The sequence below is a fragment of the Oncorhynchus gorbuscha genome, linkage group LG24, assembly GCF_021184085.1.
Source record: "Oncorhynchus gorbuscha isolate QuinsamMale2020 ecotype Even-year linkage group LG24, OgorEven_v1.0, whole genome shotgun sequence".
Classification (NCBI taxonomy): domain Eukaryota; kingdom Metazoa; phylum Chordata; class Actinopteri; order Salmoniformes; family Salmonidae; genus Oncorhynchus; species Oncorhynchus gorbuscha.
Window position 1 is genome coordinate 28,642,410 of NC_060196.1, and position 26,091 is coordinate 28,668,500.

At 47.2% G+C, this 26,091-nt stretch overlaps 1 protein-coding gene across 1 annotated transcript in view; it reads left to right on the forward strand.

The window, feature by feature from the left end:
• The window catches only part of LOC124012203 (glutamate receptor ionotropic, NMDA 2D-like), a 68,741-nt gene that overhangs the window by 22,035 nt on the left and 20,615 nt on the right, over window positions 1-26,091 (forward strand). Inside the window, exons 4-8 of the mRNA XM_046325680.1 lie at window positions 6,139-6,470; window positions 18,393-18,507; window positions 20,772-20,980; window positions 24,089-24,257; window positions 24,765-24,918. Of these exons, the coding sequence (XP_046181636.1) occupies window positions 6,139-6,470; window positions 18,393-18,507; window positions 20,772-20,980; window positions 24,089-24,257; window positions 24,765-24,918 (979 nt within the window). The remainder of the gene's footprint in view (window positions 1-6,138; window positions 6,471-18,392; window positions 18,508-20,771; window positions 20,981-24,088; window positions 24,258-24,764; window positions 24,919-26,091) is intronic.

Sequence of the window (26,091 nt, forward strand, 5' to 3'; positions counted from 1 at the left end):
CTGAGAAATGATTTGACACTGATTAGTACAGTATTGTCTTGGTAGCCAATCACCTGAAAGACACTCCAATCACCCATCTTTAGGAATACTTAATAAGATACCTGGCATACTTCAAATAGTTTGATTTGGGACATTGAATTCAGTGTGGTCTTCGTTACGTTAACAATCAAGGAAACCAAACATTTTGTTCAAACAGAAGGGGGGGTGGGGGTCTAACAAATAGTCACCGACAACAACCGAAACGTGTAACGAAATGTGTAACGGCACACGGGAGCACTCTATGGTACTTTTCTGATAACCCATCAGGTTCCTCTACTCTGGGTTCCGTACAAATGGCAGGATTTGGCACGACCCCCCCCCCCCTCTTGTTTAGGAGACACCAGTCCCAACCAGGGACGTAATGGGCTGCAGTGCTCTCACGAGAATGAAATGTATTTTTCTCCCTCTCGTTGGTCTGTTTCAACGTAGGACACAGAGACCCTGTGTCCTTTCTCAGGGCAGTATAAGCTGTATGGAACTGTCGTCTGTGTGCTTCTGGGACCAACTCGTAAGCCTGACGCTTTCACCTGCTTTAACCTTTTCATCATCTGAACTCTGGTCAAGAGATGAAGCGGCGGACACATTCTGAGCCTTTCCCACGAGAAAACTTCGAAGGAGCAGTGACCAAATATCTTGCAGCCATTTTTAGGGACGTGGCAATCCGCTCAGACAGAGCACAAATATAGATCCACCTCCTTTTCGTTGAAAGGCGGTACAAGCCGGCTGTTCCGACCAAGATGAAACTCTGTGGAGGGTGCGGGGTGGCCTGACTAGATTGGGAGCACTTCCAGATCCATCTCTCTTAATCAAATGGCATGCACAGGTTCTTCTTGTTCTTGCTCTAGTCTGCCTGCACGTTCCCTTTTATTTGTGCTCAAGCACTACTTTTTGTTGTTTACACTCTAATTTATGTTGTTCATGCTCTAATATCTGTTTGTTCACGCTCTAATGTCTGTTTGTTCACGCTCTAATGTCTGTTTGTCCATGCTCTAATTTCTGTTGTTCACGCTCTATCTGTTTGTTCACGCTCTAATTTCTGTTGTTCACGCTCTAATTTCTGTTGTTCACGCTCTGTCTGTTTGTTCACGCTCTAATTTCTGTTGTTCACGCTCTGTCTGTTTGTTCACGCTCGAATTTCTGTTGTTTACGCTCTGTCTGTTTGTTCACGCTCTAATTTGTTGTTCACGCTCTAATGTCTGTTTGTTCACGCTCTGTCTGTTGTTCACGCTCTAATTTCTGTTGTTCACGCTCTGTCTGTTTGTTCACGCTCAAATGTCTGTTTGTTCACGCTCTAATGTCTGTTTGTTCACGCTCTAATGTCTGTTGTTCACGCTCTAATTTCTGTTTGTTCACGCTCTAATTTATGTTGTTCATGCTCTAATGTCTGTTTGTTCACGCTCTAATTTCTGTTGTTCACGCTCTAATGTCTGTTTGTCCATGCTCTCATTTCTGCTGTTCACGCTCTATCTGTTTGTTCACGCTCTAATTTCTGTTGTTCACGCCCTGTCTGTTTGTTCACACTGTAATTTCTGTTGTTCACGCTCTAATTTCTGTTGTTCACGCTCTAATTTATGTTGTTCACACTCTAATGTCTGTTTGTTCACGCTCTAATGTCTGTTTGTTCAGGCTCTAATTTCTGTTGTTCACGCTCTGTCTGTTTGTTCACGCTCTAATGTCTGTTGTTCACTCTAATTTCTGTTGTTCACGCTCTAATGTTTGTTTGTTCACGCTCTAATGTCTGTTGTTCACTCTAATTTCTGTTGTTCACGCTCTAATGTCTGTTGTTCACTCTAATTTCTGTTGTTCACGCTCTAATGTCTGTTGTTCACGCTCTAATGTCTGTTGTTCACACTCTAATTTCTGTTGTTCACGCTCTAATGTCTGTTTGTTCACGCTCTAATGTCTGTTGTTCACGCTCTAATTTCTGTTGTTCACGCTCTAATGTCTGTTTGTTCACGCTCTAATTTCTGTTGTTCACGCTCTAATGTCTGTTTGTTCAAGCTCTAATGTCTGTTTGTTCACGCTCTAATTTCTGTTGTTCACGCTCTAATGTCTGTTTGTTCACGCTCTAATTTCTGTTGTTCACGCCCTAATGTCTGTTTGTTCCAGCTCTAATGTCTGTTGTCCACACTCTAATTTCTGTTGTTCACGCTCTAATGTCTGTTTGTTCACGCTCTGTCTGTTTGTTCACGCTCTAATTTCTGTTGTTCACGCCCTGTCTGTTTGTTCACACTGTAATTTCTGTTGTTCACGCTCTAATTTCTGTTGTTCACGCTCTAATTTATGTTGTTCACACTAATGTCTGTTTGTTCACGCTCTAATTTCTGTTGTTCACGCTCTAATGTCTGTTTGTTCACACTCTAATTTCTGTTGTTCACGCTCTGTCTGTTTGTTCACGCTCTAATGTCTGTTGTTCACACTCTAATTTCTGTTGTTCACGCTCTAATGTTTGTTTGTTCATGCTCTAATGTCTGTTGTTCACACTCTAATTTCTGTTGTTCACGCTCTAATGTCTGTTTGTTCACGCTCTAATTTCTGTTGTTCACGCTCTAATGTCTGTTTGTTCATGCTCTAATGTCTGTTGTTCACACTCTAATTTCTGTTGTTCACGCTCTAATGTCTGTTTGTTCACGCTCTAATTTCTGTTGTTCACGCTCCAATGTCTGTTTGTTCACGCTCTAATGTCTGTTTGTTCACGCTCTAATTTCTGTTGTTCACGCTCTAATGTCTGTTTGTTCCCGCTCTAATGTCTGTTGTTCACACTCTAATTTCTGTTGTTCACGCTCTAATGTCTGTTGTTCACACTCTAATGTCTGTTTGTTCATGCTCTAATGTCTGTTGTTCACTCTCTAATTTCTGTTGTTCACGCTCTAATGTCTGTTTGTTCACGCTCTAATTTCTGTTGTTCACGCTCTAATGTCTGTTTGTTCACGCTCTAATTTCTGTTGTTCACGCTCTAATGTCTGTTTGTTCACGCTCTAATTTCTGTTGTTCACGCTCTAATGTCTGTTTGTTCCAGCTCTAATGTCTGTTGTCCACACTCTAATTTCTGTTGTTCACGCTCTAATGTCTGTTTGTTCACGCTCTGTCTGTTTGTTCACGCTCTAATGTCTGTTGTTCACGCTCTAATTTCTGTTGTTCACGCTCTAATTTATGTTGTTCACACTCTAATGTCTGTTTGTTCACACTCTAATGTCTGTTTGTTCACGCTCTAATTTCTGTTGTTCACGCTCTAATGTCTGTTTGTTCACGCTCTAATTTCTGTTGTTCACGCTCTAATGTCTGTTGTTCACACTCTAATTTCTGTTGTTCACGCTCTATTGTTTGTTCATGCTCTAATGTCTGTTGTTCACACTCTAATTTATGTTGTTCACGCTCTAATGTCTGTTTGTTCACGCTCTAATTTCTGTTGTTCACGCTCTAATGTCTGTTTGTTCATGCTCTAATGTCTGTTGTTCACGCTCTAATTTCTGTTGTTCACGCTCTAATGTCTGTTTGTTCACGCTCTAATATCTGTTGTTCACACTCTAATTTCTGTTTGTTCACGCTCTAATTTCTGTTGTTCACGCTCTAATGTCTGTTGTTCACACTCTAATGTCTGTTTGTTCATGCTCTAATGTCTGTTGTTCACTCTCTAATTTCTGTTGTTCACGCTCTAATGTCTGTTTGTTCACGCTCTAATTTCTGTTTGTTCACGCTCTAATGTCTGTTGTTCACACTCTAATGTCTGTTTGTTCACGCTCTAATGTCTGTTTGTTCACGCTCTAATGTCTGTTGTTCACACTCTAATTTCTGTTGTTCACGCTCTAATGTCTGTTTGTTCACGCTCTGTCTGTTTGTTCACGCTCTAATGTCTGTTGTTCACACTCTAATTTCTGTTGTTCACGCTCTAATTGTTGTTGCTCCAACTTTGCCCTTAGTTCTATCGCTCTCTTAGTTGCAGATCTACGGGGTATACTCTGCCACCCGTAGGACCCTTTTCATCAGCCTCCCTCTCCGGAAAGATGTCCTCCTCCACCAAAGCAGTACCAATCAACTCTTTGACTACTGCTTTTGGATCGCCAGATGTCACTTTGGCATAATGCTTTGCAATGATGACCAGATTCACCTTTGTACATTTATCTAGTATTTCATATTGTTTTCCACAAATACTTCCAACTTACAGTCCATGGCTTTAGTTTTATAAGCCGGTGTGTTTGTGCAACTTTCAAACTGATTCTACCATTCTCATTACCCCTCAGGGTGGATGGCAGTGACAGAAATGCTACCACAAAAGGCTATTCTGAACACAGCAGAGCTTCAGAGTAGGTGATTAGAGCGACTACTATACTCATGGGAAACAAGATCCTGGATGTGCCTCCCCATGTTGTTAAATTCCCCAGCAAGAAAACCAAAAATTGTTGCTCAAAAAAGGGAACTAACCAAGAGTCACTGACAACAACCAACCCAGGTGGGGATTTAGGAGGGGTTCCAAAAGACACTCATGAGGGTGTCCACTGAATGTTGTCTAGCAACAACAACTGCAACCTGAAAGACTCTCACCATGAGCTCCCACTAAATCTGCCCACTTAGAGGCAAACAAAACTCACACCAGACTTTTAAAGTCAGGAAGCCAAGCATAAAAGTGGAGCAAAACAAAAACAGGGAAGATCAGATAAAGGATTGTTTTTTCTAGCAGTAGGGCGATCCAACTAAAGGTGTTAACCATCCCACGTCTCTCGAGACCACAGAAAAACTGGGCTAACCACTCTTAAATAGCACTTGGGCCAGCACAGGTGAAACACCTACCCACTAATGAGACTGCAACCAGCACAGGTGTAAAACATACTGACTAACGAGGTGACACCAATCGGTGCACCCTACGTGCTAACGTGCAGTACGTGCTAAAGTCCAACCTCAGAACATAAATGAAAAAAAATGTAAACCTGCAACACATGTAATTGAGATCCAGCTGTAGATGGTGTTTTTGACATACACTACATGACCAACAATATGTGGACACCTGCTCGTCGAACATCTCATTCCAAAATTATGGGAATTAATATGGAGTTGGTGCCCGCTTTACTGCCATAACAGCCTCTACTCTTCTGGGAAGGCTTTCCACTAGATGTTGGAACATTGCTGCAGGGAATTGCTTCCATTCAGCCACAAGAGCATTAGGGAGGTCAGGCACTCATGTTAGGAGATAAGGCCTGGTTCGCAGTCGCCGTTCCAATTAATCCCAAAGGTGTTCGATGGGGTTGAGGTCAGGGCTCTGTGCAGGCCAGTCAAGGCCTTCTCCAAACTGTTGCCACAAAGTTGGAAGCACAGAATCGCCTAGAATTTCATTGTATGCTGTAGTGTTAAGATTTCTCTTCACTGGAACTAAGGGGCCTAGCCCAAACCATGAAAAACAGCCCCAGACCATTATTCCTCCTCCACCAAACCTTACAGTTGGCACTGTGCATTGGGGCAGGTAGCGTTCTCCTGGTATCCGCCAAACCCAGATTCGTCCGTCGGACTGCCAGATGGTGACGTGTGATTCATCACTCCAGAGAACGCGTTTCCACTGCTCCAGAGTCCAATGGCGGTGAGCTTTACGCCAATCCAGCCGACACTTGGCATTGCTCATGGTGATCTTAGGTTTGTGTGTGAATGCTCGGCCAAGGAAACCCATTTCATGAAGCTCCCGACGAACAGCTCTTGTGCTGACGTTGCTTCCAGAGGCAGTTTGGAACTCGGTACTGAGCATGGCTGTGTGCTCAATTTTATACACTTGTCAGGAATGGGTGTGGCTGAAACAGCCGCATCCACTAATTTGAAGGGGTGTCCACATACTTTTGTATATATAGTGTATGTAAATAAGAAATCGGAGAATGGACAAAAATAAACAGAAATTATGTGACGATATAACATTTCATGCCAAATACTGTCCACTGCTGCAGCCTGAATGGGAAATGGTCTGAGTTTAGATTTTTTTTCAAAGAAGGCAGTGAATGGGGTCAGCAACCCCAAAACTGCCACAGTGTGACTGACATCATTTGACCCAGTTCGGTGCAACAAGACTCCCACTTAACCACTCGCTCTGTCCCCCTCTCCCTCCTCCCCCGCTCCTTCCAGGTGCGTCTCCTCTACTGCTCCCAGGAGGAGGCCGCTCTGATCTTCAAGGCAGCCTGGGCCTCGGGTCAGGCCGGACACTCCCACATGTGGTTCGCCGTGGGGCCAGCCCTGTCCGGCCTTGGCCTGGAGGGCCTCCCCAGGGCCCTGTTCGCAGTGCGGCCGCAGGGCTGGAGAGACGAGCCCCGTCGGAGGATTGCCAAAGGGGTGTCTGTGCTAACCCACGGAGCCATGGCTCTGAGGAAGGAGTACGGCTGGGCCCGAGGGCCACACTACTTCGCAGGCAACTGCCAGACAGATGGCAACCAGACGCAAAGGGTGCCAGACAGGATCAGGTGAGGACAGCGTTATGTGTTCCTTCAGAACTTCTCCTTCAGAACTTCTCCTCTGTGGCGGAGGAGTGTCACTTGCTACTGCTGGCTGCTCCTTTCTCTCTCTCGCTCTCTGCTTCTTTCTCGCCATCTCCTTCTCTCTCTATTTCTCTGCCTGCCTCTTTCTGTCCATCTGCTTCTCTCTATCCTCTATCCTCAGTGTGTCTATGCCTTTCCTTCTCTCTCTCTTCTCTTTCTCCCCCCTCTCACTTTTCATCTCTTCCTCTCTCTCTCGGTCTGCCTTACTCTGTCGTCTGTGATTCTCTCTCTGTCGGTCTCTGCCCCCCTCTCTCTCTCTCTTTCTCTGTTTCTCCCCCTTGTCTGCCTCTCTCTCCCCATCAACAGCTGGAACACCTCAACCCCTTTCTCGCTCTATCTCTCTCTCTCCCTCTCTCATTGTCTCTCTCTCTCTCCATGACTGGTTCCCGGTTGTGTATGAGAAGTTGCCCCCCTCTCTCTCTCTCCCTCTCTCATTGTCTCTCTCTCTCTCTCCCTCTCTCATTGTCTCTCTCTCTCATTGTCTCTCTCTCTCTCTCTCCCTCTCTCATTGTCTCTCTCTCTCATTGTCTCTCTCTCTCTCCATGACTGGTTCCCGGTTGTGTATGAGAAGTCTCTGTATCTCCCTCCTCCTGTCTTTTGCTGCCTGTCAGCCGTGTCTCATAGTTGACTCCTCCAAGTCCCTCTCATGTCGTTCATTCAGTACACTTGGCTGAAAGATAGATGAGCCATGTGTACATGCTGTATGTCCGTGTCCGTCCATATAGAGTACGTGTCAGAATAAAGTCATGAGCCATGTTCCTGTGTTGAATTAACAAAGCGTGAACCTTGTTAATTTGTGAATCAAGTTAAAGATACAAGCCTTGTTGAGTCCCTGCTAATCAAGTTGAAGATACAAGCCTTGTTGAGTCCCTGCTAATCAAGTTGAAGATGCGTGACTTTTCTACGTGAATCAAGCTAGATTTCTTTTAAACATGAGTTTAAAAAAAAAACGTAAGCAACGTTAACTTATTAATAACAGTTCTGTAGTGGGGCCACCAGAGTGGTGAGGCGGTCTAAGGCACCGCATCGCAGTGCTTGAGGCACCCGGGTTCAATTCCCAGTCTGTGTCGCAACTGACCGGGAGTCCCATAGGGCGGTGCACAATTGGCCGAGGGGGGTTCATTGGAGGGTGATAAGAAGTGCGGTTTGGTGGGTTATGTTTCGGAGGAACCATGACTCGACCTTCGCCTCTCCCAAGGCCGTTGGGGAGTTTCAGCAATGAGACAAGATTGTAATTGGGGAGATAAAGGGGTAAAATACACCCCCCCAAAATGTTTTAATCCAGTTCTTTAGCAATGAGGTTTGTGCAGTAAGCTATAGGCCCAAGACTCTTGAATTGCCCTGCCAATGTTGTTCTTCTCAGACCAATTTGAAATGATATTTTTTTAAAGAATGGTATATGATCAGATGATAATTTGTTGTATTCTTTGTGAGGCACAGCATAATAATTAGCTTCTTAATTTTTTTTACTGGACTGATGGCCTGATTCTGACACAGCCTTCTAGCTGATGGCAAAACTCAAGTCGCACTGCATTATTTTTTGCCTCATGCGCCAATTCATGTTGTTACTCCTTTGACCAGAGAAAGTCGGAACACGTTGATGTACTCGTTAATTGCAGCTGCGGTGCTGGTTGTAGCGTAAGTGGAAGTAGGAAGATTGTGCATTTTGTGGCTTGTAAAAGTGTTGACAGTGCTCAATAACTTAAACATGAAATTACTTAAACATGAAATTACTTAAACATGAAATTACTCGTCAAAACATCCACTCTTGCTGTATTCTTCTTTTTACAGTCTATGGCTCGAGGAAACTGTGCAGACATGGTGATCTGAGCTATTTGAATAGCCAGCGGTAGGCCTGTAGGTGCACTTGATTTGCTCCCTGGGCCTGCCGGGTAGGCAGAGTTCTACCTTCAGACACATTAAATGGTTCAAAATGGGAACACTTTGCCTTCCCGGCACTACTGCTGAATCAAGTGCACCTACCACCAACATAACTAGCTAGGGCTGCTGAATCAAGTGCACCTACCACCAACAGAACTAGGGCTGCTGAATCAAGTGCACCTACCACCAACAGAACTAGGGCTGCTGAATCAAGTGCACCTACCACCAACAGAACTAGGGCTGCTGAATCAAGTGCACCTACCACCAACAGAACTAGGGCTGCTGAATCAAGTGCACCTACTACCAATGGCGCGAAACAAATAACAAATTGAAGAACGCAAGGCGTTATCATTGTTTTTTTACAGAAATGTTTGGTGATCAACTAGGAATTCCTTGGAGATGACCAGTCGATTGGGACCGGTTGGTGACCACTGGGCTAGGATTAAGTTTAGGGTAAGGGTCAGGGTCAGGGTTAGGGTCAGGGTTAGTAGGTTGTTAATTGAAAAGAGAGGGTCACGGTCAGGGTTAGGGTCAGGGTTAGTAGGTTGTTAGTTGAAAAGAGCGGGTCAGGGTTAGGGTCAGGGTTAGGTTAGGGTCAGGTTTAGGGTAAGGGTCAGGGTTAGGTTAGGGTCAGGTTTAGGGTAAGGGTCAGGGTTAGGTTAGGGTCAGGTTTAGGGTAAGGGTCAGGGTTAGGAGGTTGTTAGTTGAAAAGAGAGGGTTAGGGTCAGGGTTAGTAGGTTGTTAGTTGAAAAGAGAGGGTTAGGGTCAGGCTTAGTAGGTTGTTAATTGAAAAGAGAGGGTCAGGGTTAGTAGGTTGTTAGTTGAAAAGAGAGGGTTAGAGTTAGGGTCAGGGTTAGGGTCAGGTTTAGGGTAAGGGTTAGGAGGTTGTTAGTTGAAAAGAGAGGGTCAGGGTTAGTAGGTTGTTAGTTGAAAAGAGAGGGTCAGGGTCAGGGTTAGTAGGTTGTGAGTTGAAAAGAGAGGGTCAGGGTCAGGGTTAGTAGGTTGTTAGTTGAAAAGAGAGGGTCAGGGTTAGGGTTATGGTCAGGGTTAGTAGGTTGTTAGTTGAAAAAAGGGTCAGGGTCAGGGTTAGAAGGTTGTTAGTTGAAAAGAGAGGGTCAGGGTCAGGGTTAGGGTCAGGGTTAGTAGGTTGTTAGTTGAAAAGAGAGGGTCAGGGTTAGTAGGTTGTTAGTTGAAAAGAGAGGGTCAGGGTCTGGGTTAGTAGGCTGTTAGTTGAAAAGAGACTGATAGTCTGTAGATACAGTGCCTTCAGAAAGTATTCATACCCCTTTCCTTATTCCACATTTAGTTGCGCGACAGCCTCAATTCAACATTTATATTGTTTGTCCCCCATCTACACAACCTACTCCATGATGACAAAGTGTTGGCAATGTTGACAAAATGTTGGCAAAGTTATTGAAAATGAAATACTGAAATATCTCATTTACATAATTATTCAAACCCCTGAGTTATTACGTTGTAGGAGCACCTTTGGCAGCAGTTACAGCTGTGAGTCTTTCTGGGTAAGTCTCTAAGAGCTTTCCACACCTTGGTTGTGCAACATTTGTCCATTAACTTTTTTCAAAACTCTTCAAGCTCTGTCAAATTGGTTGTTGATCAATGCGAGACAATAATGTTTAGGTCTTTCCGTATATTTCCAAGCAGATTTAAGTCAAAACTGTAACTCAGCCACTCAAGAACATTCACTGCCTTCTTGGTAAGCAACTACATTGTAGATTTTGACCTTGTGTTTTAGGTTGTTGTCCTGCTGAAAGGTGAATTCATCTCCCAGTGTCTGGTGGAAAGCAGACTGAACCAGGTTTGCCGGTGCTTAGCTCCAGTCTGTTCATTTGTGATCCTGAAAAACTGCCCAGTCCTTAGTGATTACAAGCTTTTCATTGCACGATGCAGTCACCACTATAATTTAGTAGCGAGAGTGGTTGTATTGTGTATTGTGTAACACTTTTGTATTCAGGACAACAAGTGAATTGCTTTGCCACATTTTCTGCAGTATTACTTTAGTGCCTTGTTGCAAACTGACGGCATGTTTAGGGAAAATTGTATTCTGAACAGGCGTCCTTCTTTTCACTCAGTGAATTAGGTTAGTTTTGTAGAGTAACTACAATGTTGTTGATCCATCCTCAGTTTTCTCCTATCACAGCCATTAAACTCTGTAACGAAACTCTGTAACTGTTTTAGTCACCATGGGCCTCATGGTGAAATCCCCGAGCGGTTGACTTCCTCTCCGACAACGGAGTTAGGAAGGACGCCTGTATCTTTGCAGTGACTGGGTGTATTGATACACCATCCAAAGTGTAATTCATAACTTCACGATGCCTAAAAGGATATTCAATGCCTGCCTTTTTTACCAAATGTTTTATCCAATAGGAGGTCTTCTTTGCGAGCCATTGGAAGACATCGCTGGTCTTTGTGGTTGAATCTGTGTTTGAAATTCACTGCTCGACTCAGGGACCTTACACACAGAGTGCAACTTATTGTGCGACTTTTTAAGATGTTTTTTTTTTTTTACTCCTGAACGAATTTAGGCTTACCATAACAAAGCGGTTGGATACTTATCGACAAGACATTTAAGCTTTTCATTTTGAATTCATTTGTAAAAATGTCTAAAAACACAATTCTTCCACTTTGACGTTATTACCGAAAACCTGACGTTAATTACAACAACACATTTTTTTCAATTGAATCCATTTTAAATCCAGTCTGTAACACATCAAAATGTGGGAAAAGTCCAGGGGTGTGAGTGCTTTCTGAAGGAACTATAGTCTATAGAGCATCTACAGATGGACTATCCAAATAAAGTGTAACCAAAAACAAATGAATATCCACTTACTGTCCACATTCATGGTTAACGTCTCAGCTATAATGGGTCTCTTTTAATGCATTTCTTTGACCAGTCAGGGTAATACTACAATTATCTACCTCCCACCACTCTCCCCTCTTTATCTCACAATAATTCTTCCTGCATCCCCTTCTGAACCTCTCTGCTCCTCTCTTATCCCTTCACCCCTCCCTCCTCCCTCTGTCTCTCCCACTGCTCTGCTCCTCTCTTATCCCTTCACCCCTCCCTCCTCCCTCTGTCTCTCCCACTGCTCTGCTCCTCTCTTATCCCTTCACCCCTCCCTCCTCCCTCTGTCTCTCCCACTGCTCTGCTCCTCTCTTATCCCTTCACCCCTCCCTCCTCCCTCTGTCTCTCCCACTGCTCTGCTCCTCTCTTATCCCTTCACCCCTCCTCCCTCCCTCTGTCTCTCCCACTGCTCTGCTCCTCTCTTAACCCTTCACCCCTCCCTCCTCCCTCTGTCTCTCCCACTGCTCTGCTCCTCTCTTATCGCTTCACCACTCCCTCCTACCCCTGTCTCTCCCACTGCTCTGCTCCTCTCTTATCCCGTCACCCCTCCCTCCTCCCTCTGTCTCTCCCACTGCTCTGCTCCTCTCTTATCCCTTCACCCCTCCCTCCTCCCTCTGTCTCTCCCACTGCTCTGCTCCTCTCTTATCCCTTCACCCCTCCCTCCTCCCTCTGTCTCTCCCACTGCTCTGCTCCTCTCTTATCCCTTCACCCCTCCCTCCTCCCTCTGTCTCTCCCACTGCTCTGCTCCTCTCTTATCCCTTCACCCCTCCCTCCTCCCTCTGTCTCTCCCACTGCTCTGCTCCTCTCTTATCCCTTCACCCCTCCCTCCTCCCTCTGTCTCTCCCACTGCTCTGCTCCTCTCTTATCGCTTCACCCCTCCCTCCTCCTCTGTCTCTCCCACTGCTCTGCTCCTCTCTTATCCCGTCACCCCTCCCTCCTCCCTCTGTCTCTCCCACTGCTCTGCTCCTCTCTTATCCCTTCACCCCTCCCTCCTCCCTCTGTCTCTCCCACTGCTCTGCTCCTCTCTTATCCCTTCACCCCTCCCTCCTCCCTCTGTCTCTCCCACTGCTCTGCTCCTCTCTTATCCCTTCACCCCTCCCTCCTCCCTCTGTCTCTCCCACTGCTCTGCTCCTCTCTTATCCCTTCACCCCTCCCTCCTCCCTCTGTCTCTCCCACTGCTCTGCTCCTCTCTTATCCCTTCACCCCTCCCTCCTCCCTCTGTCTCTCCCACTGCTCTGCTCCTCTCTTATCCCGTCACCCCTCCCTCCTCCCTCTGTCTCTCCCACTGCTCTGCTCCTCTCTTATCCCTTCACCCCTCCCTCCTCCCTCTCTCTCCCACTGCTCTGCTCCTCTCTTATCCCTTCACCCCTCCCTCCTCCCTCTGTCTCTCCCACTGCTCTGCTCCTCTCTTATCCCTTCACCCCTCCCTCCTCCCTCTGTCTCTCCCACTGCTCTGCTCCTCTCTTATCCCGTCACCCCTCCCTCCTCCCTCTGTCTCTCCCACTGCTCTGCTCCTCTCTTATCCCTTCACCCCTCCCTCCTCCCTCTGTCTCTCCCACTGCTCTGCTCCTCTCTTATCCCTTCACCCCTCCCTCCTCCCTCTGTCTCTCCCACTGCTCTGCTCCTCTCTTATCCCTTCACCCCTCCCTCCTCCCTCTGTCTCTCCCACTGCTCTGCTCCTCTCTTATCCCTTCACCCCTCCCTCCTCCCTCTGTCTCTCCCACTGCTCTGCTCCTCTCTTATCCCTTCACCCCTCCCTCCTCCCTCTGTCTCTCCCACTGCTCTGCTCCTCTCTTATCCCGTCACCCCTCCCTCCTCCCTCTGTCTCTCCCACTGCTCTGCTCCTCTCTTATCCCGTCACCCCTCCCTCCTCCCTCTGTCTCTCCCACTGCTCTGCTCCTCTCTTATCCCGTCACCCCTCCCTCCTCCCTCTGTCTCTCCCACTGCTCTGCTCCTCTCTTATCCCGTCACCCCTCCCTCCTCCCTCTGTCTCTCCCACTGCTCTGCTCCTCTCTTATCCCGTCACCCCTCCCTCCTCCCTCTGTCTCTCCCACTGCTCTGCTCCTCTCTTATCCCTTCACCCCTCCCTCCTCCCTCTGTCTCTCCCACTGCTCTGCTCCTCTCTTATCCCTTCACCCCTCCCTCCTCCCTCTGTCTCTCCCACTGCTCTGCTCCTCTCTTATCCCGTCACCCCTCCCTCCTCCCTCTGTCTCTCCCACTGCTCTGCTCCTCTCTTATCCCTTCACCCCTCCCTCCTCCCTCTGTCTCTCCCACTGCTCTGCTCCTCTCTTATCCCTTCACCCCTCCCTCCTCCCTCTGTCTCTCCCACTGCTCTGCTCCTCTCTTATCCCTTCACCCCTCCCTCCTCCCTCTGTCTCTCCCACTGCTCTGCTCCTCTCTTATCCCTTCACCCCTCCCTCCTCCCTCTGTCTCTCCCACTGCTCTGCTCCTCTCTTATCCCTTCACCCCTCCCTCCTCCCTCTGTCTCTCCCACTGCTCTGCTCCTCTCTTATCCCGTCACCCCTCCCTCCTCCCTCTGTCTCTCCCACTGCTCTGCTCCTCTCTTATCCCTTCACCCCTCCCTCCTCCCTCTCTCTCCCACTGCTCTGCTCCTCTCTTATCCCTTCACCCCTCCCTCCTCCCTCTGTCTCTCCCACTGCTCTGCTCCTCTCTTATCCCTTCACCCCTCCCTCCTCCCTCTGTCTCTCCCACTGCTCTGCTCCTCTCTTATCCCGTCACCCCTCCCTCCTCCCTCTGTCTCTCCCACTGCTCTGCTCCTCTCTTATCCCTTCACCCCTCCCTCCTCCCTCTGTCTCTCCCACTGCTCTGCTCCTCTCTTATCCCTTCACCCCTCCCTCCTCCCTCTGTCTCTCCCACTGCTCTGCTCCTCTCTTATCCCTTCACCCCTCCCTCCTCCCTCTGTCTCTCCCACTGCTCTGCTCCTCTCTTATCCCTTCACCCCTCCCTCCTCCCTCTGTCTCTCCCACTGCTCTGCTCTTTATGCTTTGTTTTTATTCCGCCATTCAATTTCATCCTCAATCTAATCTCATTCTCTCTCCCCTCCGTCCCATCGCCGCTCCGTCCCTCCCACGCTCTCCCATCTTATTGTCAGTTCGCAGCCCTCTCTCTCCTCTCTTTCTCCCTGGCTCGCTCTCTTTTTCTCATCACTCCCCCTTCTCTTCCTCCCTCCCCCTCTCTCTTCCCTTGGCCCGACTCTAAAAGGGATCTGATGCGGCATCGTTTTACATGTAAATTGGATAATTGGTTATGGTGGTGTAATGCAGGGTAGAAATAACGGAGGCTGTTACAGACAGCCGCAAACAGCCCCCCCCCCCCACTACCACCACCACCACCACTAGGCCCGTCCAGTTTCCTTCTAATGAAGAAGCGGGCATCCGTAAGGCATGGGAGAATCTAATAGAGGGCACATACTAATGTAGCTCAAAAGAGAGTACATTAAAATCCGACTGAATGTTGTCTGATGTTTAAACAGCTAGTCATCCCCCCAAACCCTCCATCCCTTCTCTCTCTCTCTCTCTCTCTCTCTCTCTCTCTCTCTCTCTCTCTCTCTCTCTCTCTCTCTCTCTCTCCCCTCTTTGCCTATCCTCTCGCTCTCTCTATCCCTGACTCCTCTCTCTGTCTGACTGCGTTAGCCATTATGAGTTGTCTTTTGTTTCCGACACGGGAGACAAATCTACATTCAAATAGTCCGCAGCGTCTGGTTGTTTGTTCACCTCACAGTGTTCGGCATCAGAGGAAACACATGTAATGTCAATGACTGTGTGTCGCCATGACAACATGGCACTCACCAAGAGCGATCAGTGGCATTGCAGAGTTGAAGTGAATGCTAACATTGTCTTTTTTTCATCAAATAAGAAAGGCAACATCCATACGGTGGGATGAATAGTTCCATGTTGGTCAGCAGATCTCTTTTTTCCCCCCCCCCAAACAATAAAAGGATCATTTGAATGTAGAATAGACACCAAGGGCGTTTCCTACGTTCATTTCTCCATGCTTGGGTCAGTGTTCCCTTCGTGGACTTGCTTTGACGAATCGCGCGTGACCGTGATTGTGTGTATTAGGGTATGGGTGTCGTTAAAAAAAAAGTCATGAAACCCTTTATGTCTTCTACACACAGCCCTTCCTGTATAAGGCCCTCTAGCTCATTTGTATTGCACTGCATTACTTTGCATGGCAGCATTGCCCGTTTTATGTACAGTAGCAACAGGATGGATATGAAAAGCAACATAGCCCAAAGCCACACCATAGGGCTCCAGCCAGTCTGACCATGTGCCGGGATGCATATAATTCCTCCGACTGTATGATATTGAAAACCCATCAATTATAAATCATAGTTCAGCTCATTTCTCTTGGGAAGTCAACGAGAGGGCAGTGTTTAAGGCGTAAATAAAAAAATCTCATATTGTGTAGTAGGCTTTTTATGTGACAGCCTCGTATACATTAATGGCCAAAATAAATAGGAAAGTGGAAAATGAAATGAGGGCATCTTCGATCAACAATTGCTGCGTCATGAAAACAAGAAAGCACTGCCGACAAATTCCAAATGCCTTTGGAAAGGACAGGAGAGAAAAACAAAACCGGTGTTGGGTTTTTTAACATTCTATCTGACTGGCGGCGTCCTCTGTGAATGGGGCTTTTAGGTGCAGTGTTGTCATGGTGACACAGAAGCATCTCAGACTCTGCAACAGACAGACTACCCCTAACAGCAAAATATTCCACATGAAAGCCAACAACTAGTGTGGTTTGCTTCATAGCTTGTACCCCTGATTATCAGAGTGGGGCTAGGAAGCCATTAGCACTCTCGATATCAAAGAGTTACAGATGCGTTGAAGATTAGGGAAAATGGCCTGCCTACCATACCTCTCTGCATACCGCAGTCGTTGCAAGTCCCACACACACTGCACAGTATCCATGTGATATTCAGAAACGACCTGCCTTTTTGTTGAACTCTGGTTACTCTAAAGCCCCTCTCTTGAGAGGCAAGTTCACATGTTTGGTTCATCAAGTCCTTGATTTATTTCATGTCACGTCGCTTGCCTGTAACTGTACATGACTGGAACATAATAACAAGCAGCTTGCCTGTAACTGTACATGACTGGAACATAATAACAAGCCGCTTGGGACATAGGTACTACACTAGAGATCTCTAACAGCCCACCTGCAGCCCGCTGTCTCTCACCCTGCCACTCTGTCACCCTGCCACCCTGCCACCCTGCCACTCTGCCACCCTGCCACACTGCCACCCTGCCACTCTGCCACTCTGCCACCCTGCCACTCTGCCACCCTGCCACCCTGCCACTCTGCCACCCTGCCACTCTGCCACCCTGCCACCCTGCCACCCTGCCACTCTGCCACCCTGCCACTCTGCCACCCTGCCACTCTGCCACCCTGCCACTCTGCCACCCTGCCACCCTGCCACTCTGCCACCCTGCCACTCTGCCATCCTGCCACTCTGCCACCCTGCCACTCTGCCACTCTGCCACCCTGCCACTCTGCCACTCTGCCACCCTGCCACTCTGCCACCCTGCCACTCTGCCACCCTGCCATCCTGCCACCCTGCCACTCTGCCACCCTGCCACTCTGCCACCCTGCCACTCTGCCACCCTGCCACTCTGCCACCCTGCCACTCTGCCACCCTGCCACCCTGCCAGCCTGCCACTCTGCCACCCTGCCACCCTGCCACTCTGCCACCCTGCCACTCTGCCACCCTGCCACCCTGCCACCCTGCCACCCTGCCACTCTGCCACCCTGCCACCCTGCCACTCTGCCACTCTGCCACCCTGACACTCTGCCACTCTGCCACTCTGCCACCCTGCCACCCTGCCACTCTGCCACCCTGCCACTCTGCCACCCTGCCACCCTGCCACTCTGCCACCCTGCCACCCTGCCACTCTGCCATCCTGCCACCCTGCCACTCTGCCACCCTGCCACTCTGCCACCCTGCCACCCTGCCACTCTGCCACTCTGCCACCCTGCCACCCTGCCACTCTGCCACCCTGCCACTCTGCCACCCTGCCACCCTGCCACTCTGCCACTCTGCCACCCTGCCACCCTGCCACTCTGCCACTCTGCCACCCTGCCATCCTGCCACCCTGCCACTCTGCCACTCTCCCACTTCCATTTGTTGTAGCTTGCAGCTGAAGACGCATGGAAGATACATGACAAAAGTATGTGGACGCCGGCTCATCGAACATTTCATTCCAAAATCATGGGCATTAACGTGGAGTTAGTCCCCCCCCCCTTTGCTGCTATGACAGCCTCCACTCTTCTGGGAAGGCTTTCGGCGAGATGTTGTAGCATTGCTGCGGGGACTTGCTGCCGTTCGGCAACAAGAGCATCGGTGAGGTCGGGCACTGATGTTGGGCAATTAGGCCTGGCCCAGAGAACGCGTTTCCACTGCTCCAGAGTCCAATGGCGGCGAGCTTTACACCACTCTCGCCGATGCTTGGCATTGCGCATGGTGATCTTATGCTTGTGTGCGGCTTCTCGGCCATGGAAACATATTTCATGAAGCTCCCTATGAACAGTTATTGTGCTGACTTTGCTTCCAGAGGCAGTTTGGAACTCGGTAGTGAGTGTTGCAAATGAGGACAGATGATTTTAACACGCTACAAGATTCAGCTTATGTGGCCTACCACTTTGCGGCTGACCTGTTGTTGCTCCTAGAAGTTTCCACTTCACAATAAGAGCACTTACAGTTGACCTGGGCAGCTCTAGCAGGGCAGAAATTTGATGAACTGACTTGTTGGAAAGGTGGCATCCTTTGATGGTGCCACATTGAAAGGTCTTCAGTAAGGCCATTTTAATGCCAACGTTTGTCTATGGAGATTGCATGGCTGTGTGCTCGCTCTCTCTTTCTCTCTGCCACTCTCATTGCCTTCATTGTCACTTCCAGCTAAAAAATGAAGCTTGCTTCTCCATTTCTTTGTTTTTACGTTTGTCCATTTCTCAGTTTCTTTGTCTGTCTGTCTGACTGTCTGTGTGTCTGTCGGTCCGTCGGTCCCCTCTATTTCTCTCTTTTTCCCTGTTTCTATTTTTCTCTTTCTGTCTGCCATTCTCTCACTCCATTCCCTGTCTTCCAGGTTCTTCAGTAACATTACGCTGAGTGGCCGGGACTACTCGTTCAACAGTGACGGCTACCTGTCCAATCCAGTGCTGGATGTGATTTCCTACACCGAGGGGAAAGGCTGGGAGGAGGTCAGTGAGTTAGCCCGCTAGCCTCTAATTAGCTGACACGCTCGCTAACCACCATCCCACACCCCATCAAGTCTTGCTCACACACACACACACACACACACACACACACACACACACACACACACACACACACACACACACACACACACACACACACACACACACACACACACACACACACACACACACACACACACACACACACACACACACACACACACACACTCCCCTCACCTTGCTAACACATCCTCACAGACACACACACACACACACTCTCCCCTCACCTTGCTAACACATCCTCACACACACACACACACACACTCTCCCCTCACCTTGCTAACACACACACACACACACACACACTCTCCCCTCACCTTGCTAACACACACACACACACACACACACACACACACACACACACACACACACACACACACACACACACACACACACACACACACACACACACACACACACACACACACACACACACACACACACACACACACACACACTCTCCCCTCACTTTGCACACACACACACACACACACACACACACACACACACACACACACACACACACACACACACACACACACACACACACACACACACACACACACACACACACACACACACACACACACACACACACACACACACACACACACACTCTCCCCTCACCTTGCTAACCACACTAACTGCACTACAACAGTCCATCGGATGTGCCTACGTGTACCCCTCCTTCACGTTTTGGAAACCTTGTTAGCTTTCGTTAACAGGCTAACTCGACGTCTAATGCTCTTGCCTCAGCTCTCCGTTCACTCCGTTCCTGCTGTTTTCAACTAACCTTTCAGTGCTCTGTATGTTTACCCACGTCGTTGCCTCAAGGCCTAGCGATTCCATGGATATCCATTCACAACAACCAGAATTTGTTCAGCGTGAATCGTGATATACTCCTTCATACGGTGGTAGAAAAAGTCCCCAGACGTCATACTTGAGTAGAATTAAAGATGTCTTCGTAGAAAATGACTCAAGTAAAGGTGAATGTCATCCATTAAAATACTACTGGGTAAAAGTCTAAAATGATTAGGTTTTAAATATACATACGTGTCAAAAGTAAATGTAATTGCTAAAATATACTTAAGTGTCCATAGTTCAACTATTAATAATTTCAAATTCCTTATATTAAGCAAACCAGATGGCAAGATGCTCTTGTTTTTTACGGATAGCCAGGGGCACACTCCAACACTCAGACATCATTTACAAACCAAACATGTGTGTTTAGTGATTCCACCAGATCGTCTGTAGGGATGACCAGGGATGTCCAAGTGTGTGTTATTTTTTCTGTCCTGCTAAGCATTCAAAATTGAAAAGAGTACTTTTGGGTGTCAGGGAAAACGTATGGAGTAAAAAGTACATTATTTTCTTTAGGCGTGTAGTAAAGTAAAAGTTGTCCAAAATATAAATAGTCAAGTAAAGTATAGACACCCCAAAAAAAACATCTTAAGTAGTACTTTAAAGTATTTAGAAAAAAAACATATTTACTTTACACCACTGCCTCCATACTGTCAGTGTCAAGGTGGGCTAATCTGACCCAGTTGCAGCTGAACGATAACATGGTCCCTAGGGTGGGGCTCCTTCAGTTCATTTCCCATCTCCTCCAAGTATATTTACTGAGCGCTCTGGGCTCAGATCAGGTGAGGGGAGTGATCAAGCAGTGGATGATTGAGCTCTGGGACCAGTTTCTGACCCCAGACCATTATATAATGGGAAAGTCAGACCACGTATGATTTACAGTGCGTTCATAGTCTCCATAGTACTGTAACTTACTGTTCCCTATAGTATAGTATATCATAACCACAGTTCCAAATATGAAGATAATAATATACAAATGTAGGCCATTCCATGGTCGACATGTACACGTACTAATACATTGTAGCTGGTCATATTCGAACCAGACCACTTCAAGTGACCCCAGAAGGAGAACTGATGAATTGGTGCTTCAGAAAACAGTGACTTACTTCAATTAATTTGTGAATCACTTCAACACGGGTCGCGGTCGCTTCTGGTTTGAATTCCCCCCAGTATGCAGTCTCCTATGTTAGCCTGACCGCTGAGACACTGGAACACCCTCAACGGGTTTAGTACATGCCCCACTTACCACAGTGGTGAACAAAAGAGACACTGCGTCGCAGAAAGGCTTCCTTTTTCCACCTCGCGCTCTGGATACTTCCTAAGTGTCTCTGAATGATCTACCGCAGGTTGGCACGTGGCAGAACGGTGTTCTGGATCTCATCATTCAGCCCTTTTCACGCTACGGCTCCTTCCTCAAGCCGCTGGATGACACCCAGCACCTCAAGGTGGTCACCCTGGAGGAGAGGCCCTTTGTCATTGTGGAGCCAGCCGACCCAGGCACCAACTCCTGCATCCGGGACTCGGTGCCCTGCAGACTACCGCTCAACACCACCAAGTAAGGCCTGCTACTGGGGCGGATGTTTTACCATGACCGACCATGGTCTAACCATTCAGATGTTTTTACCATGACCGACCGCGGTCTAACCATGCAGATGTTTTACCATGACCGGCCGTGGTCTAACCATGCAGATGTTTTACCATGACCGACCGTGGTCTAACCATGCAGATGTTTTACCATGACCGACCGTGGTCTAACCATGCAGATGTTTTACCATGACCGACCGTGGTCTAACCATGCAGATGTTTTACCATGACCGACCGTGGTCTAACCATTCAGATGTTTTACCATGACCGACCGTGGTCTAACCATTCAGATGTTTTACCATGACCGGCCGTGGTCTAACCATTCAGATGTTTTACCATGACCGACTGTGGTCTAACCATTCAGATGTTTTACCATGACCGACTGTGGTCTAACCATTCAGATGTTTTACCATGACCGACTGTGGTCTAACCATTCAGATGTTTTACCATGACCGACCGTGGTCTAACCATTCAGATGTTTTACCATGACCGACCGTGGTCTAACCATTCAGATGTTTTTACCATGACCGACCGTGGTCTAACCATGCAGATGTTTTTACCATGACCGACCGTGGTCTAACCATTCAGATGTTTTACCATGACCGGCCGAGGTTTAACCATTCAGATGTTTTACCATGACCGGCCGAGGTTTAACCATTCAGATGTTTTACCATGACCGGCCGTGGTCTAACCATTCAGATGTTTTACCATGACCGGCCGTGGTCTAACCATTCAGATGTTTTACCATGACCGGCCGTGGTCTAACCATTCAGATGTTTTAACCATGACCAACATGTAACCAACGTAGTTTAAATGTTGTAACTATCATAAGTGTAAAGGGGAATTTCATTCAAAAATCGTGGTCGGCCATGTTGATCCTCATTATTCATATAGTTTATTGAGAGTGTGTTTCATATACAATGCTTTCCTCCACACTAACTAAAAAGGACATAACTCCTAATAGTATGATGTCACAGGGTTACATACCCTCTCCTCGAGCCATTCAGGGAAAATAATTGGAAAGAATTTGTAAAGATTTAGCATCTGAATTGTGGTAAATAAATAATAAAGCCTTTGAACTTAAAAATGTCTCTATACACTGAAGTGTACAAAACCTTAGGAACAACTGCTCTTTCCATGACATAGACTGACCAGATGAAAGCTATGATCCCTTATTGATGTCACTTGTTAAATCCACGTCAATCAGTGTAGATGAAGGGGAGGAGAAGACAGGTTAAAGGATTTTTAAGCCTTGAGACAACTGAGACATGGATTGTGCATGTCTGCCATTCAGAGGGTGAACGGGCAAGACAAAAGACTTAACTGCCTTTGAACAGGGGGAATGGTAGTAGGTGCCAGGCGCACCGGGTTAAGTGTGTCAAGAACTGCAACGCTGCTGGGTCTTTCATGCTCAACAGTTTGCCATGTGTATCAAGAATGGCCCCCCACCCAAAGGACATCCAGCCAACATGGCCAATTTGTAAGTCGCTCTGGATAAGAGCGTCTGCTAAATGACTTAAATGTAAATGTAAATGACACAACTGTGGGAAGCATTGGAGTCGACATGGGCCAGCATCCCTGTGGAACGCTTTCGACATCTTGTGGAGTCCGTGCCTCGACGAATCGAGGCTGTTCTGAGGGCAAAAGGGGTGCAACTCAATAATAGGAAGGTGTTCCTAATGTTTTGCACACTCAAAACATGATCATTTGAAATATTAAAAGGTTCCAAACAAAACCTCAAATGTGAACTTTTTGATTGAAGTTTCTCCTTAGAGTAACTTTCTGATTGAAGTTTCCCCTTAGAGTAACTTTCTGATTGAAGTTTCCCCTTAGAGTAACTTTCTGATTGAAGTTTCCCCTTAGAGTAACTTTCTGATTGAAGTTTCCCCTTAGAGTAACTTTCTGATTGAAGTTTCCCCTTAGAGTAACTTTCTGATTGAAGTTTCCCCTTAGAGTAACTTTCTGATTGAAGTTTCCCCTTAGAGTAACTTTCTGATTGAAGTTTCCCCTTAGAGTAACTTTCTGATTGAAGTTTCCCCTTAGAGTAACTTTCTGATTGAAGTTTCCCCTTAGAGTAACTTTCTGATTGAAGTTTCCCCTTAGAGTAACTTTCTGATTGAAGTTTCCCCTTAGAGTAACTTTCTGATTGAAGTTTCCCCTTAGAGTAACTTTCTGATTGAAGTTTCCCCTTAGAGTAACTTTCTGATTGAAGTTTCCCCTTAGAGTAACTTTCTGATTGAAGTTTCCCCTTAGAGTAACTTTCTGATTGAAGTTTCCCCTTAGAGTAACTTTCTGATTGAAGTTTCCCCTTAGAGTAACTTTCTGATTGAAGTTTCCCCTTAGAGTAACTGTTTTGGATGCAGCCTAGTCTAACCGGTAAACACGTGCTTTGCCCGTTTTACTTATTGACATCCTGTGTATTCTCTCTGGTCCTCTTTTCTAAACTCTCACTCAGTGTTTCACAGTCTGCCCTGGTCTCTGACGGTCTGATGAGTGTGTTTGTGTGTTCCGCCAGTCTGTCTCTGATGCCTGGTAACAAGGCCCGCCGAAAGGTCCATCAATTTGATTTGCTCGGGGAGATTGGCCCATTTTAATCAGCCTACTTTGAACATTCCATCAGAATCTTAAAACCTACACTGGTGGGTTATCACAGTGGGCACACAGGGAGGGATCACACATTGATATTTGCCCAGATAAATGTAGCTTTTGATCTACCAACAGGCCTTTTCTGTCAACTTACCTGTTGTAAAGCTACATGCTTGGAAAGAGTCCACGTATGTCCTGTTAAATCTCCTTGTCCCCTGCTGAGGTTAAACCACACAGAAAAATAGCATTTAATCCTGTTTTAATGCAGTCCTCCTGTCTGTCCTGATGTGCCTCCCCCCTCTCTAAAACTGAGCAGTCCAACTACAGGCAGTATTGATCCAGCTACTACAGCTCTTGCTAATAATTCATACATTCCTCCTTGCCCTACTGTGTCTCCCTTCTGTTTCTCTCTCTCCCCTCTGCCTCTTGTCTCTACCCTCTCCCTCCTTGTCTTTCTCTCCTTCCCTCCCCCTCTCTCTCTCTGTAACCACAGTGTGCCGGTGGATGAGAAATCGTCGAAGCACTGCTGCAAAGGCTTCTGCATTGACGTCCTCAAGCGATTGGCCAAAATAGTGGGCTTCTCCTATGACCTCTACCTGGTGACCAATGGCAGACACGGGAAGAGGGGGAGTGATGGGCAGTGGAATGGCATGGTCGGGGAGGTCAGGGGTCATACATTTCTTCTTCTTTTCTTTTCCTATTCAAAAACCTATTCAAGGGGTACCATGCAATTCCTCCTCGAAATCCCCTAAAAGTAAATGTGGAGACAGAATGAGACTAAGAACTGTCAAATAGATTAGTATTCCCATGGAAGAGTAAGTGGAGTGTTTGGCTTGGAGTCTTGGGCAGATGCCTCGTTATTTCCAGGGAAGCCAATCCCCCTCTGAGGGCCGGGATTAATACGGGTGGTTAACAGAGAAGGGGATGTTATATACCAACACGGCTAAGGGTGTGTTGTTGTACTTACACAGCCACCGGGTGCTAGGCTCCTTCTACGAGGTGCCGGTGTCCCTTTTCTCTCGCCGCGAGGCTCCACAGTCGCTCAACTCGCTCTCGGATCTCGTTACCGTAACCATTTCACTACTGAGACAGCTGGAAGTGAGTGCCTGTGAACGTGAATGGGACCGTTTTTTTCTGTTCCTAACTGCAGTTCCCCTCCCGCCCACCAGGTGGTTTATAAACGGGCCGACATGGCCATTGGCTCCCTGACCGTCAACAAGGAGAGGTCGGAGGTTGTGGAGTTCTCAGTGCCCTTCGTGGAGACGGGCATCAGCGTCATGGTCTCCCGTAGCAACGGCACTGTCTCGCCGTCGGCCTTCCTTGGTGAGCAGGGCTGACTAAGAGCTTATGAAGGGCATATGATGTGCTATGAAGGGCCTACGACGGGCTGTGAAGGGCTTCTGATGGGCTATGAAGGGTCTATGGTAACACACAACACCTGACAATCCAACCAACAAGGAAAACCTTGATTTCTCTCTCTTGGTTTAGTATCAAAGTTGTCAAGCAATGTTTCACAGGCTTCTCAAATAAAATCCATAAACCCATTCAGTATTCCAATGGGCTGTGTCGCTCCTCGGTAATGAATGGTGAAAATATTTCAGAGTAAAATATGTCTCTAAGGTAACGCCTCGACATTTCAAATCGCCTTAGCGTAATTCTAGTCTTTGTTCAACCATGTAGAGAGACTCAGTCTGTTTTTCTTTTGAAGCCAGAAGGAGACTAGTATCAGCTACATTTACGCCTTTACTAGACTATGGGGATACTTTATATGAATGCTTCCGCTCAGTGTTTGACATCAATTGACACTCTTTACCATGGCACTTAGAGATTTATTTTAAACTGCAAAACCCTTACGCACCACTGCACTTTGTATACCAGGGTTGGCTGGCCTTCACTAGTCACTCGTAGGCTCAGTCACTGGTATACTCTTGGGTTTACCACCTTTTTATTTGGGCATTTTTATTGTTCAGAAATGTGGTGGGTCGTCTCTTCGTTCGCTGGACTATATCCTGCTAACTGTTCCAAATGTCCAAACTGAATTTGGTAAAAGGGCTTTTATGTACTCTACGCCATTGTCTTGGAACGCCTTACAAAATACTTTTAAACTGGAAGAACTTGTCCCGATTGGTGTTTTTTAAATCACCGATGAAGGATTTTGAGGTTGATTCCCTGACCTGTCAATGTTTTTAATAGCTGTTTTTTAAATTTTGTTGTACTCATGTGAATTCAATGGTTTTTACTAGATTACATGTAGTTTTTCATGTTGTCTGTCTGTAGTTTTTCGTAATGACTTGGTGCTGCCTATCTTGGCCAGGGCGCTCTTGAAAAAGAGATTTTAATCTCAATGAGCCCTTCCTGGTTAAATAAAGTCTGCAAACAAGGCAGACATTTTAATCCTACAGCTGTCGATTGAGACGGGATGGTACGTTTAAATCTGCAGCCGGATCTTAGATTATACAGTGTGAAATGCACCGAGGTAATGGCAGCTCATTAGAT